At 40.8% G+C, this 17,575-nt stretch overlaps 1 protein-coding gene across 1 annotated transcript in view; it reads right to left on the bottom strand.

Moving 5' to 3' along the window:
• The window catches only part of agbl4 (ATP/GTP binding protein-like 4), a 303,975-nt gene that overhangs the window by 6,041 nt on the left and 280,359 nt on the right, over positions 1 to 17,575 (bottom strand). The window contains exons 10-11 of the mRNA XM_038715945.1: positions 6,636 to 6,788; positions 2,397 to 2,559 (exon numbers count right to left, since the gene is read on the bottom strand). Of these exons, the coding sequence (XP_038571873.1) occupies positions 2,397 to 2,559; positions 6,636 to 6,788 (316 nt within the window). The remainder of the gene's footprint in view (positions 1 to 2,396; positions 2,560 to 6,635; positions 6,789 to 17,575) is intronic.

Raw genomic sequence — 17,575 nt, 5'->3', positions numbered from 1 at the left:
GAGCTCCCAGATTCTCTCAACTGAACTGGAAGGTCCATCAAAAAATGCAGTTGGACTATGACAATAAAACCTGAAGCGAAAAAAATCAAAATGTTTAATTACAGTTCTGCAAGGTGGGATGTCAGAGACTGGAATTTACCTTGCTGAAACTAACCTACAGTAAAGTATGTAAGCATAAGAACATGTAGGAGTACACACACACACACACACACACACATACAGGTGTTTAATGATTAGAGGACGAAGAGGAGACAGACTCACGATAGAGGTTGTCCCTGCTGTTTCAGAGAAGAGGATTCTCAGCTTGACTAAATGATATAATGAGCTGTTATGTTCTGGGTGATGAGATGAGAGGAAAGGACATAATAGAGGACAGAGGAGGACATGAGAGGAAGAGGAGAGATCAGAAAACAAATACAGACATACACTGCATTACGCCTTTTTCTGTGTGCACCTTCAAACTGTGACAAAAGTCTCAGCTGTGAGAAAGGTTAAGGTTTCAATTTTGGTGGCTACAAGTCACAGCAGTGGAGAAGAAGAGTCATGAGAGATGAAAGGGTAAGTAAGGGCGGCATGTTTGGAAGGTGGTCCCAGGTTATTATTCATTTGTCATGTATTAGTTTAGAGGACTGTGCATCCGTGCCTGCGTGTGCATGTGTGTGCATCAGGTGAGAAAGGTGGAGGGGGGGCGTTGAGATGCTAAAGGTCTCTGTTGATGATTTGCACGCTCCATCGAGCTGACTGCTGGGGCGTATAAAGCGACATGGTCGGTTCCTTCAACCTGCCTGACCCCAATCTCCACTCTACACCACGTCCCTGTGCTGCCTGCCCACCCTGTGGAGCCCCTCCTCATTGTACACCTACCCTTCTCGCAGCCAAAGATGTACACACACACACACACACACACACACTCCTGGAAAACATAAAGATCAAGCAAGTCCTCCCACAAGGGCTGAGATTTTGACCTTCAGAAGAAATGTCCTCTCTGCACACACACAGAGGCAGAAACCTGGCTCCCTATGTCTTATCATGCTCTGAACCCAGTGCCACGAACTCAAATGAAAACACACAGTGGAATTTGTTATGCGCTGTTCATCATAACAGCCAAACGCCTGTCTCCTCAATGTGAGGCTAACTATTTGTTTGTAGCTGTGATGGAGCCCTGTGTGCATGCACATGTCTATATTTCCATTTTGCCACCACAACTGTAATGTAAAGACCTGAGATGTTTCTATGAGAAGCGGTAGACTGATGAGAAAGCATAGAAAACACACACACACACACACACCCTAATCTGCACGAGCAAGTTTGAGTAATGCCTTTTCTTTTTACATCCATTCAAGGAAAAATACCAAGTGTGTTTTTTCCGTCTTCCCCCAAAAATCTCATTGCTCACAGGATACATGTTTGTCTGTCACTGTATCACTTCTATACATTTCCAGTCATCAATATGTAGAATTGACCTGAATACTAACTTTTAATGTGGGTGTGAATCGGAAATATTTAGTGAGTCAGACTGTGCCAGCTCTAAGCACTAGAGGGCACTACGGCTACATATATATCCACCCTAACCGTCCACATGCAGAAGATGTGTAGGGGAGCACATACTTTTCATGTGTAGGGTCCTTATCACTCTGTCTAAATCTCTCTTTCTCCCTCTTCTTACTCACTCTATCAGTAAGATCAGACCACCATTGGCCAGCTCTCAGGAACTCTTTAGCTCCGAGAAGGTCAGCTGAAGGAAAACTTCCTCCCATCTGGCTCCATTAAGGCACCTGTGACCTTCGGTTCCTGTGACGAATGTTTGTGTGCAGCTCCTATGTGTGTGTGTGTGTGTGTGTGTGTGCGTGATTGTAGGCGACAGGAATCGTGTTTGTTCCATTGTTCCATTGTTTAGCACAATCAAAGCCGCAACTGCGCACGCACACGCAGCACTGCATATGCCAACACAAGCCCCTTTCTCCTCTCTCCTTTGTAAATGAAATCAATAGACACAGCTATCACATCCCTATTCTGTCACTGCACATCTGTCGCAACAACAGGCAACAAAAGAGCAACATGGTTTTCTAGTGAGTACATGTGACCTGGTACACAAACACTCACACAAACAGGAACACAAATATTAGAATAATGACTCTGATGATTAGATTGAAGATCAATTGGCTTGATTTCAGTGGGAGATTGTTGTATGAGTGTGGGAACAGTGTGCGTGTGTGTGTGTGTGTGTGTGTGTGTGTGTGTGTGTGTGTGTGTGTGAGAAACAAGGATGGTGGAGAAGTTTAGAGAGACGCAGTAGATCGTAACTGCCGCTCTCTACACTCTGAGCCATATATTTTCCTTCCTGGACACACTTCCACACAGATGCATACACACAGATCATATATTTTGAAGGATACATGTCTCTTCAGTGTAGGGCACAGGAGCAGTGCTGCCAGCTGTCATGTAGCTGTAGAAGGACACCTCTAGCGTGTAGCAGTAGGATGTGTCATCAAGGAGACCACCGAGGAACCGTCTACCGGTACCGGCCTTCACTACGTCCCGGTTGAAGGATGTGTTGGACTACAGGGTTACACAAAAAAAACAACAACAACTGAGACGTAGTGATTACTACTAGTGCTAGACTAGTGGTTAGAGAGATGACACTTCAAGTCTTTGTGTCAGCAAACATCCACCTTGTTAAAGGAAGACTCTGGACTCTGCAGAATTTCCCTACGGAGATCATTAGCTCTGACTAAATACCCCTATAGATCCTGAATACCTCTATGTATAATTGTTTTGAGTTTATACTTTAAATGTACTAGTGGTAAGCTGGCCTTATTTCCCAGCTGAAACTGTCCAAAATAAAATGTTTTTTAAAGTCCTTGTAAAACTGACTGACAGATTACAGAACAGTAACAGAAGAAAATACACATTCAGCAAAAACATATTGCTTTTGTGTTTTTGTGTCCCAGTTTACACATAACTTACTTGAAAAAGTCAACACTGCACCGTGGAAATGGGTCACTTACCACCAACTTCTGTAGAATCACAAAGTGACCTTTATGTTTGGCAAATCTGCTAAGACCTGTGAGTGTTCCTATGGTAACCAAAAGATTTAAAGCAGCTATAATCAACTTTTTTTGTAATAACAATGAATCAGATGACTATACATAATTTGAAAGGCTCGTAATGATTAACCCACATAGAATTATCTCCAAACTCTGCAGTTACCCTCAACTGTACAGAGTGTTTTAAAGGGACACTTTCCCTTTGCAACCAGCTTTGCTCATCATTACAATGTGGGTGGTAAAAGCAAATGAACAGCATAGGTAGCTCTGACCAGCTGTTTGTAGGAGCTGGGGATGTTTACACTGGGAGAGGCTTTCAAAGGCAACAGGCCCAGTGCATTCTGGCTGTTGTAGGTTTTCTACCTTTTGAGGAAAAGAGAAAACTACAGTCCTATTTCTTTGTTTTCTCTGGTCATGTAGAACCAATTAAAAAATATTTGCTATTTTATTATATTATATAATATTTTACTTTCTAGTGCTTAGACAGACCAGTTAAATTAAAATATCTTCTTTCCAGTGGTGAATTACCCCTTTAAGTGTCTTTCAGTTCATTGTTTTGGTTTTCAGGCTCGCAACTGTACTATTTAACTTCACTCTCACCCCTCTCATCAGCGATGTTTTCAGCCACAGCAGAAAGCTGTTTTCAGTGAAAATAAAAGTGATAATAAACCCACTCAGCCCAGACATGGGATAGCACCTTCATAGATCTCTGAGCTTTTATCCCCCTATGAGCCAGGACGCAGACTGCGATCCTCTGGTAGGGCGTTGCTAACTATTGCAAGGTCTAGGCTAAAAACCATAGGAGACAGGACCTTTGCTGTCAGGCCCCCTACACTCTGGAACAGTACCAGAAGATATCAGACAGTCTTTTCCTGGTTTTATCTCACTTCTTAAGACACATTTATACAAAAAAGCTTTCAATGTGTGATGCGTATTTTATTTCTCCTTTATTTGTATATTGAATAGTTTATGTTTTATTTATTGAATTAAATCCACAATGTCATGTATAATTTTATTTCCTTTAATTGTATATTGACTAGTTTTATGTTTTATTTGTTGCACACCACTGTGTGTGATACAATTTTTTTTTTCTCGACTTGTCTGTGTTTTACATTGATTGCTACTAAACTTTCAAGTTATACCAATTTCTATTGACTTCTCTGGGATGTGTTTAGGTAAAGGTATATAGGTCATATGTGTCTGGGATCACTGAAGTTATGCTCTTATCACGCTGGTTTTTGAATGTATCACAGACCATATGTAGCACGGAACAACCTTTGGCATCAGTATAATATTGTCAAATATAAGTCAAATTGAGTGTGTCTAAAGTACATTACCATTACTGCCATTAGTAATCACATTATTTACTGCAGGGTCTTATGTCACATGAACCCTGAACCAGCTATGTAATAACTTAACCAACTACATTAAAACAAACCTCTTAATACATCCATTAATATCTGCACAGAAACCGTTAACATCATAAATATTTGACTCACAATTTCATTTGACTATATTTCCTTGTTGATAAATGAAAAAACAAAACTGTCAATATCGGCTGACATGTCTCATCAGTGAAAAAGCATTAACACCCAGTGATTTGTTTCTCTGTAACTTGCAGCGGTAAGCCTCTCGAGAATCCTGGGCAAATTTGTTAAGGGTACAATAGCTTATTTGAACAGATTTACGTCATACAATGTTATTATAAAGACTAGCTATAGCAGGGAAAAAAATCCAGTCTATTTTTTGGTTTCAGCGTGTCAGCTATACTACACAAATACGGTGCTGTCTTGGGAAGAGTGTGGAAAAATTTTCCATTCACTGTCACTCCACTCTGCTGCAGTGCCTCACTAAAATGCAGACTTGGCGGCCACCAGTGGGAGTTTGTCATGATTGTGTTCTGCTGCTGCTGCTGCTGCTGCTGCTGCTGCTGCATTGGGCTTTAAGTAGTGCTGAATGGGCAGAGGGACAAAAGCACAGTGAGGTTGACCCCTGGGCCAGCTGTCACAAAAGCAATAGAAAAAGAGAGAGAGAGAGATATTCTCCTGAAATCACGTTTTAGTCTTCCCTTCGTCAACACTGCGTACACTGACATTTCCATACATGTGTGGGTGAGCATCCGCCTTTCTGGTGTGTCCCTGTGTCGAGGATGGCACTGAGTGTCAATGGGCAATAAAGGTTATTCTTTATGATGTGTGTAAGTGGCTCTGCTATGAAATGTCACCGTCACTGAGAAAACGAAGGTCAGTGGAAGTGGCACATGGTTGAGAGGAAACAGTTTGGTGGATAATGTACCTGTATGAAAAGGTGTTATTATGTTATGCATGTGTGGCTGGGTGGAGTAGCGTCATAGTCAGTGAATGGATGTTTTTTCCCACATGCTCTTTGCTTCTTTCTGCCATTCATTTTCCAATATGTTAACATCCCCCTTTGTTCTCCCCTCCTCGCTGCCTTCAGTCTCCACAGTCCTGTCCAAATAAACACAATTTCAGCCACCTCAAAGGGTCCTTTAAGAACACCTGCACTGCTCATACAGAATATCCTGGCCTACTTTTACAGGCTTATGCTTCGTCATGACCTATACAGTGTTTGCTATTTCTGTTCTGCACAGACATAAAGTATAAATGCATATTCATATCAATGGTTACAGGTCTAGGAAACTTGTAGGAAACTGTATCTCTGTTCTGTGCATCTGTAGGATCTCCTGCAACAAGTCAAATTCATATTACATTGTTTAAGTTAACAATTCTTATTGTCCTCTTACTTGTTACATTGGACAGCATATTGATACTTTGCAGCTTATTTCATACTTTATTTTTGGAAGAAAAGTGCAGTTTCTCCATACATAATTTCCATTCATATTTTTGCTCCTCAAGGACTTCTGCCACCACTGCTGCTGTTTTGGCACACCAAAATGTTATGTACATACCTAACACTGAATTTCTGCTGTATTTTTTTTTTTTATACATAATTCATATCTTTTTAATTATATTCCAGAGGTAAAATCAATTCTGTATCCTGTTACTAGTTAATTGAACTGAATTGTCTGGGTTTATATAGTTTTACCCTTTCATCTTATCCACACTCACCTCAGCTCCTCTCTTTTGTGGTCAAGGTGAACACAGCTGGAACACGCTGCTTTCTTCTACACACAAATCCCCTCAAACAATTTAACACCTTCTGTGTGTGCAAGTGTGTGTGTTCATATTTACACTCACATCTGCCAGCTGGGTGCATAATGTATTGCTAATGAAGACATACATGCAGTCTGTGTACATATTTTTCCTCACCTAAAACCAACTAAGCTGGGTGTTTTTTTTTCAATCAACACCTCGCTTCAAATCCATGCAGTTACACATATTTACACCTGGGAGGCGCCCGGTGCAACCAAGGTCTTTAAGTGTGTGCCACTAAGAAGGCAGCAGGTGGCAATTAAGTGCCTCACTGAACAACACCTCACTAGTATTCGCTGAGATAAGACTATTTCATGTTCTCTTTCCGAGCTAGCACCGGGATTGGACTTGGTGAAATTCTGCTCATAGATCTGCCTCTCTGGTATGTTTGTGTGTGTCTGTTTGCATGACTTACAAAGGAGAAGTCTGGTGCATTTTGGCACAGCAGCCTGGGGAAGACAGCTTGTCTCTGGACGCGCTCCTCGTCCTCGAACACATTGCCGTACATGAAGCCATTCAGCATGGTGGAGTGGGCATGAACATCAATGTAGAACTCCAAGCTAACTCTCTGATGGAGGAAAAGAGGGAGGGAGGAGGTGAAAGAGAACAGCGGGACAGAAAGACACACAGACAGAAGATAAAACACAGCAGGTTAGTGGGTAAGATGGGATGGTTTTTTTGACAGTGTAAGCAACAGTCCATACCACTTTACCCACTGGGATTATGGGAAGGCTTTCTTTGCTCTGGGGTTACTGTGCTGGGGGAAGGCTTTCACCGGTGGGACGACTACAAATCCTCCAGACACTGCAGACTGAGAATATGTTTACTACTTGAAAGGAGCCAACCACCCAGATATAACTTCAATCAGACTGTCCTTCTGAAGGGCACACCTACAAATATGGATGGTGAGCAGAGATGAATATGGTGTAAAGACACACACTCTCATGTGGATGCCACAGATTCATCACATACTTATCTATCAGGTTAATATTGACATCATATTGATTATGTCTGTCTTTTCTCTTCACTATACACAGTGTAAAAAGAATTTGATAAGATCTCTTTCTGTTGCTTGACTGTTATCACTTGATCGACACACAGGCACATATGCGCATATACAGACTTTTATCTTGTGATACAAATAGGGGCGCTTCCACTGACTTGACTTATTCTCCGAGCTTTAACTATAACCCTCACTAAGACCTATCTAGATGCAGGACTATCACAGTCCTGGATGAGCACCCATTTCAGGTATTTAATACTCATAAAAGTCTGCAGTTTGAGAGATTTGATGTTGTTCATGCATATGTAAAGTAACGAAAATGCAATTTACACTGATGGAGTGGGCTTGAATACCATTAAACTCAATATAGTCCATGTAAAATCCAAGGCAGCGCTCTGCTACCGGGGTGGTTGGAAGTTATGCATATTTTAAGGACATACTAAGGTATATTTTGAGTATGTAGTGTCAGTATGCATTAAGTGAATTGAGATTTTTGAGTGTGCGGTGAAAGGGAAATTGGACAAAACCTCAATGCAACACACAAAATAAGTAGTAAAGCTGCTCAAAGCTTAAAAAAAATTAAATCACATTGAGGATGGTAGTGAGAAAGCAACAGGAAAATTTCAGAAAATAAAAAAAAAAGGTTGTGCAAAAACATTTTGCGGTCTGAAGTTTTCTAATTGAAATTGGCAGAAGCTTTTCAAAGTTGCAGTCTGATGTCCATCTGTGCATGTGTCATGGTAGTGCAAAACAGTACATCGTAGCAATTCCCTCTATTCTGACAATCAACAGTATATGCAAAATATATCACATAAGGTATTCTTATGTCTACATATCATGTAGTGTGGAATAGGTCCACAACTATAGGGGTCTATTAAAGGAAATTCACCCAAACACCATCAACGTTCTAGTTACATATATTCACCTGACAATAACGAACTGAATAAATATGACAAATTGTACATTTTAGTTTAACAATTTATAAATTTTTCACTTATTGCAACTTTCTACAAGAATTCCCTGCCAACTTTAGCTGCGTTTCCTTTATGATGAACTCAAGCACCTAACCACAAAGCTACAACATGTTTTTATCTCTCTTGTATTTGAATGGACACGGGATTTTGATTGCTCTTTGCTGCGTATGCAGTTCAGTCTCCAAAAAGAAAAAAACAACCATAAACCCCAGACATTGCACCTAAACCAGCAAAAATGACCTCCCAAAAACCTTGTCACGTCACTGATCTTAAACTGGTTAGGACACGGGCAGGAATACAGCCCCCTCACAACCACACACACACACACACACACACACACATACACACACCTTCTGACCCTTAACTCAGGAGCAGCACCAACCAGCATCCCTCCTCTCCACCTCCTCTTATTACTCCGTACTCCGTCTCCTGGTTTTATCCCTCTTTTCCTTCCTCCTCTTTATCTCCCTCTCTCCCTCCCTCCACTCATTACACATTCAGCACCACACCTTGTTGCCCGTGGGTCGTAAAGAGGAAAGGAAGAACAAGGGGATGGAAAAGAAGAGAGAGAGAGATAGTGGGAAGTGAAGGGGGGAAGGAGAGCAGAGAGGGGAAACAACAAAGACGGACAAAAGACAAAGAGAGAAAAATTATACATATGGGTTTGTGACTGTGTGTTTGTGTGTCTGTGAAGTGACGGAGGGGCAGGGAGGAACAAACTGAAAAAACATATAGAGATGGGGGAGCAAAGAAAGAGAAAGAGAGGAAATAAGTGCATAAAGACAAGAGAGAGAGAGAGAGAGAGAAAGACAGAGAGAGATAGGGAGAGACATAGAGATGTATGTAGGGAGGTGCAGAGAGATTGACAGGGGAGAGAGAGAGAGAAAGAGAGAGAGAGAGGGAAACAGAGCTTGGGCGGCCCAGGCGACGCAGTGTGCCTGTGTTTGAAATTCCGCTCACAGCCAAAGCAATTTCCTGGTGGTGGCTGTGCTGTCAGCTGCTTGGCTGGCTGGCGGTGAAATATGGTGGCTGGGAGTCGGCCGCTAGCAGCCCCCGACAACCTGATGGATGGCGCCCCAGAGGAGAGGAGCAGCAGCAGCAGGAGAAGTTGGAGGAGGAGGGGTATAAGAGGACAGTGGGAGGGAGGAGGAAGGTAGAAACAACAGAAAAACAAAACAATAAAAGAGCAAGAGGGAGAAAAAAGCTACATGCAGCCAACTGAGCAGTGGTAGTGAAGGGACGTAGTCATAGGGAGAAATATACAGAGACATAAAGGGAGAGTTATATAGGGAATGGAAAGAAGGAGGGGAAGGGTAGATGGAGAAACAGAGAAGAGGGAGAGGGTGAGTTTAGAAAGAGAGGGAGGTGGTGAGAGAGGTAGATCCAGCTCCATTAGGCAGAGGAAGGAGGGTGGAAGGAGTTTCAACCAACCAGCCAGGGTCTAGATGAGGGAAACCAGCCTAATAATCACCTGGGTCTCTCCCCTCTGGAGGAGATGGAGGCTGGGAGGAGGGAGAAGAGTAAAAGGAGGAGGAGATGGATGGATTGGAGGTGGGTGATCCAAAGTGGCAGACTGAGTACAGCAGAGAGGTTAACTGGCGGTTACATGCTAACCCCCGTGAACATCTGATCTGCAAATTCAGCTGACATTTTACTTTATTACTCAGAATCTCAACATCACAAGGAGCTGGAAACACTACATGGACAAAAGTATGCGGACAAAAATGACACTCATGTGGTTGTTGATGCTGCTTTAATAGTCTCCATACTACTCTAGTAATAATTTACACAAGATTTTAGAACTTGAATCTATGGGTTCAGAAACTGATTTGCTGCAACATTCGATGGCGTTGAGGTCAATTAATTGTTTAAATACATTTTTGATGTTTCACACATTAAAGGAATGGAATGTCTAGTATCTGAAGCAACAATGAAAACTATGAATACATTAGCTCATACAAACGGAGGTATTAAAGACTATAAACAAACACATAAAGCTGAAACAATTAGTTGATTAATCAATAAGTCCATTACCAAAAAACATAATCTGCAATGATTTGATTTAATAATTAAAAAGGTAAGTCATTTATGAAGTAAAAATCCAAATAATTGAAACTTTCCCTTTAGTCTTATAGTAAAATCTCTTTAGGTTTTCAGACAAAAGAAGATTTCAAGATGTCACATGTGCTGTGGGAAAGTAAAGTGTTTTCACTTTTTTCCCACATTTTATAAAAACTGAAGGATGACTTGATTAATCAAGATAGTAATAATCATAATTGATAATGAAAACGATCGTTAGATGCAACCCTATTCAAAAAAACATAAATTTTTTAGGGGCAAACAAAGTTTCAGTCATGTTAAATAGAACAGGCACAGAAAGAAGTTGAAGGACCTACAGCCACATCTTGGTTTTTGTGGGTGAAGACACAAAACAAATTCAGTTCAATTTAATCTGTCCCTGTCCTGATTCTATCCCAGAAAGTTCTCCTTCACAGCATCATGTGAAGGACAGTAGAGAGAGGAGCAGTAACAGTGGTAACAGCCATGGAGCCCACACAATGTCATGTCCAGACTTACTACAATACTCAGTTAATGCCCTGTCAATCAAACTGAGACGGTTCTGAAGGCCCCACCACTGTGATTGATGCTTCAATTAACAACCCGCTCTGACCTCCAGAATTGTTCATTTGAAATTGTAATTAAGCAATTAAGGACAATTAAGAAACAGAGACCGCCGAATGAAAGTCACAAGACAATTTGAGAGAGTGAGGGAGAGAAGCGGCGAGGGAGAGCGAGCTGTCCAAATTAAACCTCTCAGAGAGAAACAAAAGCCCCATCTCGCTGCAGAAACTCAAGGGAGCTCTCAACTTGTGGTGAACTTGCAGCGGCCGCAAACTGTTTAGTGTAAAACCTAGAAGGTCAAACAAATGAATTTTGTCAGACAAGTACTTATCTCCTGCATATTAATTAGAGCGGGGTGCAGGGGGTGCTGTGTGGGCCATAAATGCTGGGCTTATCTTTACACGAAGAGGAAAAAGAGCTGATTGAAGCAGGATTACAAGCGTGTGAATAAAGCTCTTGGCATCAGCAGCGTACCTTTTGAGGAGAAGGGAAACTGCTGCTCGTTCAAGAGAAGAAAGTTAAACTTAATCGCTATGTAATACATATTATTCAACATTAAAATATTTCCTACAATACCTGTGGGAGGAGTCATATAGGTTTCTCCATGTTCAAGATCCAACTGGACTCTGAAGTGGGCAGCAATGTCCTAGAGGTTGTGACAGCAGGCCTGTGACTGGAGGGATGATCTGTTCACTATGCCCCACCGCTTTGATTACTGATGCTACACCCTAGCCTTGGCAGACGTATCACTTGAAATTCCTAGTAATCTTCTCAATAATTAGTCCTTGAGTTCAGACAAAATCAGAAATCTTATTTTTGCTATTTCTATTTTCTTATTTAGCTAATGTTAGCTTCACGAGTTGGTTGAAATGCCACCTCCGGCTGACTTTTGAATGCTTACCTCTGATGAATTTTAAAGAGAACACTGTAAAGATGTCAGAAATATGCACTTGATGACTACATACGTGGTATCGTGCTAAAACACTGAGGCTAAAGCAAAAATTTGCATCCTCACCAGTTAATGATCCATGTAGAAGATATGTAGAAGACTATTCCTTCAACTGCTGTTTAGCTGCTTATCTTACTTCGACAGGCAAGACAGAGATTAAATCATAAATCTACCTCTGTCTTGCCTTTATAAATTGTGTGCATGTTTCATTAAATGTTACAAGTGATTAACACACACACGAACATTAACACTGTCTCGGATAAGAGTTTGGCTGGGGTTGCTGGAGTGTAAATGTTCCCCAAATCCAAAAGAGTAGGACAGAGCCACTCACGTTAGCCTATACTCTGATATAGTTGGAATCAGGACCTGCTCTCACTCAGTAGGGAAATATAACCGGCAACCCCACAAAATAATGTAGTATGAAATCCCACTGACATGATGGAAGTAACGCTGGGTTAGGTTACTAACATTACTGTAGGTTGTATGCTTTGATTTTGTATTTTTTTGGTTTTTGGAGAGCGTCAAAAAAGAAACAACCTTCCCAACTCTGTATATGGAGAATCGATCTTACTAAAGCCTATAGCTTGACAGGGCTGTCGTCAAACTTTTCCACGCAAAAAGGATGGAAAGACAAACCATCATATCACTTATACATACTCTAGCCAACATTTCATTAGTTAGAGAAGCAAATTCAGGTCATGGGGGCACATGGTCAGTGACCCTCTAATGATGTAACAGTGACAGAACATGGCAGATGGTGTGACCTGCTTCACGGACGAGAGTAAATGACACAAAACTCTGCCTCCGTCTGTCTCCGTCTCTCTTCGTTTCTCCCTCCCTCTTTCCCCCTCTCCCTCTTAGTCTGTACCGTGCTCTCAAATTGATGGCGGTATTTGTCTGTTTATGAACACAGAGGTGACTTGCAATCAGCCTGAACGGGCGCAGGCAGCCCTCTGCTTCGGGCCTGTTAGTGCCACATAAACTGCCACATCTGTTGGGAGGGCCTGCCAGGAGAACAGGAGAAGGAGGAGAGAAGAAGGATGATAGGTGCAGACAAGAAGAGATGATGAGACAGCAAAGAGGAGCAAGAGGGGGAGGTACTGAAAAAAAAAAATTTTAACTATTATGAACTATTACATAAAAAAATAAGATAATGTAAAAGGCGTGTGAAGTAAGTGGAGAAAAAAAGCATAAACATTGAGTGTGAGATCTTCATTTGTATCTTATGTGAAATGCAGCCAATTCCACTTCAAACTGAGGGAGTATAAAGAGAGGGATGATGGAGGGATGATGGAGGGATTGAAATGACGCAGGGATGATGGGGTAAAATTGGCCGTAAACCTCAGAAATGGATCAGAAATGGTTGGCTGTGACCAGAGGACAACGCACATAGAGAGAGGAGAGAGAAGACAAGAAGCAGAGAAAAAGACAAATACACACTAAAATGACACACACAGAGATCTCCAGCTTCACACATAAGGCACATCTGAGAGAGACAGAGAAAGTGAGACTGTACGGGCTGTAAGAGTCACAGAAAGAGGGCATTAAAGAGGATTTCAAGGTGCAAAATTCATCTAGGTGCGGGGACACGACCTAATACATTTGTTTCAGATTGAAAATTAATTTTATAATATTAAAAAGGTCACAGAGAAGCCAAGGCAGCAATGACCTCTTTGTCATCCTTAACAAATTATCCAAAAATGCCAGTGTCAAATTGGTGGGGATATGTTGGCCAGTGATGAATGTTTCTGGTAATCAGCCAATCAAAAAGAATTCTTCCTCTGCTTTTGATAAATGAGCTGGAAAAGCAACGCTTTAGGAAGGAGATGGGTCCATTTGTTTCCCTTTTTTTCTCCCTCTCCATTTCTCTCTTTTCAAAACAAACAACATGGTAGCTTGGGAACAGATTATAGCTCCTTGCATCACTGCCTCTTTCAGCCATTTTCCCTGCTGACCAATGTTCAGCTGCAGATGGTAATTGATGGAATTTTATAAAACAGCTTGAGCAAGTGTGCCTTCAGATGGATGGAGAGCCCACAGCTTATAAGCAAATTACTTAGTTGTCATTTACACAGTGGCTGTACTTGATCACACCTCTATTTTACAATTCACATTGTATTTATTATTATGAAGAATGTGTGCAAGATCCCATTCAAGCCACAATAAGCAATTTTGGACCACTGGGGGCAGAAAAACTTTGATTTACTATTAGTTTAAGATCTGCTGTTATGGTTCACATAGTAGCAAATTATCGCCCTCTTACACGTCCATTAGACCCAGTACAACATGGGCATCAGAGTGGAGTCCTCTTTCTTGTCACTTGATGAAGCCTAATATTTTCTGCACCAACTGGCCTGCTAACTCCTAAAACATCTGGGTCCCTTAGGTTGCTTAAAAAATAAGGCTGGCATAACATATATTGTTTATGTTATTATACTTCCCCTTACAAGACTTAAAGCAAATATGATTTTGACCTATTAGACAAGTATTGTGTGTGTATCTACAGCCCGGTATGGCTGGTGCCACTGTTTCATTATGTGATTGTTGGCTAATGAACTGCCCAAAGAAAGCTAGCAAAATAACAACAGCCTTATTCTTTAAGATTTTCATTTACTTATCTAACTTCATTGTCATTTTGTGGCAGCAGGTCAATCAGCTTGTGAGAACTCAAGTATACTTGGAAGTAGGGGTGTGACGAGATCTCTTACCACAAGATCTTGCATTAAATTATAACGATATTACTCGTCAGCAAAAAAAGCTGTCTCGCGAGACTCACGCAATTGACATTTTTCACATGCTGTCAAACTACACATTAATTTTCTCACGCAGTGAACTAAAAATGTAATTATAACTGATAAGACTCACAGTGAGAATCAACTGCGCCCAACTGATGCAACATCGGCATACTCCCGTTAGTAATCAACTGAACCGCACCGTTAGTCCAGACAGCTGTGACAAGTGGCAATGTAGCTGGTAGAGTTTTGCAACACAAACCTTGCTCTGTTTGGGGCTGTGAGCTACACTTTATGATCTGCTGAAGTTAACGTGTGTGGATTTGTGGTGAGATTTCTGCCTGTTTCAGTTAGGTTCAGTTTCACATGCAACATGTAGTCCCAAACAGCGTCGGTCAAACGGTCTGAAGGGGATAATGTTACTACCAACGGATCAATAATGTAATGCACCGCAGAGTAAAGGCCAGGTAGACTTCTCGTTAAATGATAACTTTAGTCCTGTAATATTCTGACTTTTTCTGGACATGTCAGAGAACACAGATGTGCAGAAATTTTGAATATGAGCAGAAAAGCTGCTGAAACACAGGAGCTAATAAAGGCCAGGAGTTTCTAACTGAATTAAAATTTAATAATTTATTGTTGAGGTGAAAAGGTGCCACAATCACATTTAAAGAGGTTACTTCCCCAAACAAAACTCAAAGAGAGTTAAGACTAAATCATGGCTCAGCAGCTCAGATATTTAATAAGTTGGTCTACAGGAGAAACAGTTCTGATAGCAGCACAGAATGACTGAGAGCTGCACTGACTTAGATTCTGGTAGAAAAAGCCAATAGAGTTTGAATTGTCACCTGCCACTTGAATTTTGTGTTTCTTTTTACATAAAAAAAATTTTCACCATAAACTGGTGCAGAAAAATCCATTAGAATGCAGGAATTAAAGTGTTTATGCTCAAAATTTTAAATAATTGAGCACTAAAGATTTCTTCAAAATAGTGTTAAAATCTTGTCTCGTCTCGATCTTGTGAATCCAATCTCGAATCCTGAATCTCGATCTCGAACCTCAAATCTCGAATCTCGTCTTGTGAGTTAAGTGTCTCGTCACACCCCTACCTGGAAGTATTCCATATCTTTCTTACTGTCAACAAATCCCATGAAAAGACAAAAAACAACAATGTCCAAGCAAGTCGAAAACATTTGACATTTTCAGAGGAGAAGAACAGACGCAGACAACTTGAGAGATTAAAGTGATCAATTTTTACCGCAAGTGGCTATTTTTACAGCATCACCTTGTGATAGGAGAGTGTCATTATATGTACCTGAATACTGGGTGAAATGTTCAACCCACCTGCAACATTTTGTGTTTCAAAGGTTTAAAGTTTAAGCCGCACAAACACTTTTAGATAGAGAAAATTAACAATAAAGTGTCTATGATCCAAATAAAATAGAGAACTTAGACTCACTATGATCTGAACACACCTATTGTCAACAAGTCTGACTTGGCCACCTGGGGATTTGAACCTGAGAACTTCAGATCTTCAGAGTAAGTGACTTACTGACTGAGCTACTGGTGAGAGGCTGTTTCCATACACCTCACAAGTTGGGGTAGTGACATCACATGTGCCAGACCTGGGTAGTTTTGTCAGTTCAAACTTAAAACGCTTACAACAGTCAAGATGTTGGTGAGAAAATTCTGAAATAATATCATCATTCTGCTCGTTTGGGGTGTGTTGTCAGTTATTTTGGTTGCATTTCATCCAAAACTGGGGAAAAAAGAAAATGTTGTGCATTCTGTACAAGTTATAGCAAGATACTGAAGATCACTGCAGACTCACCGTTTGACCAATTTAAAAAACCCTTTGCAACACTTGATATCGGCCATCTAGGGAATATCTATGTTGATTTTGGTGGCATTTGATGAAATACTTGTGGAGACATAGATGTTAACTGAATTAGCATATTCTGAAAAATATAGAGTGACTGATTTCTGAATTGACCATAGGTTGCAGTGAGGCAAACGTTTCTCACATATCAGTGGATGTGCTGAAAATATTTCAGCTCTCTGGAATGAGAAATGTCTAGAAATGTATATTTCTTGTAATAAGACACGCCCACTTTGAGCAATCATTAACAAATTTTATGCATCAAATGAGAAGTGACCCTTTCGTACAATCCGAATTTTGTAAGAAACCATGCAGCGAATTATGAGGTATAAACTTTTTTTGCCAGAACAGATTGATGTATCAAAATTCTTCTGATAACTTTTGATCAGTGACATCCGTAGATGATCCTGCCAAAGTTCCAGGTCAACATAAAAAGGGCTAAATAATCTCCTGAAACAACTGCACTTTTTAGAAAACATTATTTCAAGAGGAGTGATTTTGTTCCACTGTTTAATGCACTTTTTACTTATGGGGGAATATTTATCTTTATTTTGGCTGGCTGATGGGATTTTAAGTCACTGATTTTAAAACATCATTTGTTGTTCAGGGCAGAGTTTGCATAAACACTAGTGAGTGCAACTGTTCTGAGTAGTGTTGAATTTATATACAAATATTTATCAAATAAGTCAATACCAATGCAACATAGATTTCTCCAGCTACAAGCTTTGATTTAAATGGCACTTGTCTGGGAAGTTATTGCCTGAACAGAAAAAGGAAGCTCTTTTCCCAGCTGAAAGAGAGTGCTGCTGAATTTACAATGATGGAGAATCGCTTTGGAGTGATGTGGGTTTCTGTCACAAGAATGGTTGATGGGGTTTCAAACTGACTGGGCTCCTTTGTGCAACAGAGGGCAATGCGACTTTGCATTATAATGCCTTATGCATTGAACTGTGGGTATCTTAAGTACTAAAGAAGTCATGGTGATGTACATAAAGACCCAAATCAAATATGCATTGCACCTTGAATTCAATTAGCGCTCATAGTTTAGTCTGGACACTACGAGTGGAGCACGACTCAGTGAAATGGACAGTTATTAGAGTTGTATTACTAGGCAATCACCCAAATCACAGCTGTGGGATGGTACCTAGAGATGCACATCTATCAAAAACACAACTTGACTTGCTCATGGCTGCTAA

Source organism: Micropterus salmoides, unplaced genomic scaffold, assembly GCF_014851395.1.
Source record: "Micropterus salmoides isolate LMB-PRFRI ecotype aquatic unplaced genomic scaffold, ASM1485139v1 Ms_hic_scaffold_13, whole genome shotgun sequence".
Taxonomy (NCBI): Eukaryota; Metazoa; Chordata; class Actinopteri; order Centrarchiformes; family Centrarchidae; genus Micropterus; species Micropterus salmoides.
The sequence above is the reverse complement of the archived record's forward strand: the minus strand, read 5'-3'. Positions and strand labels throughout refer to the sequence as shown.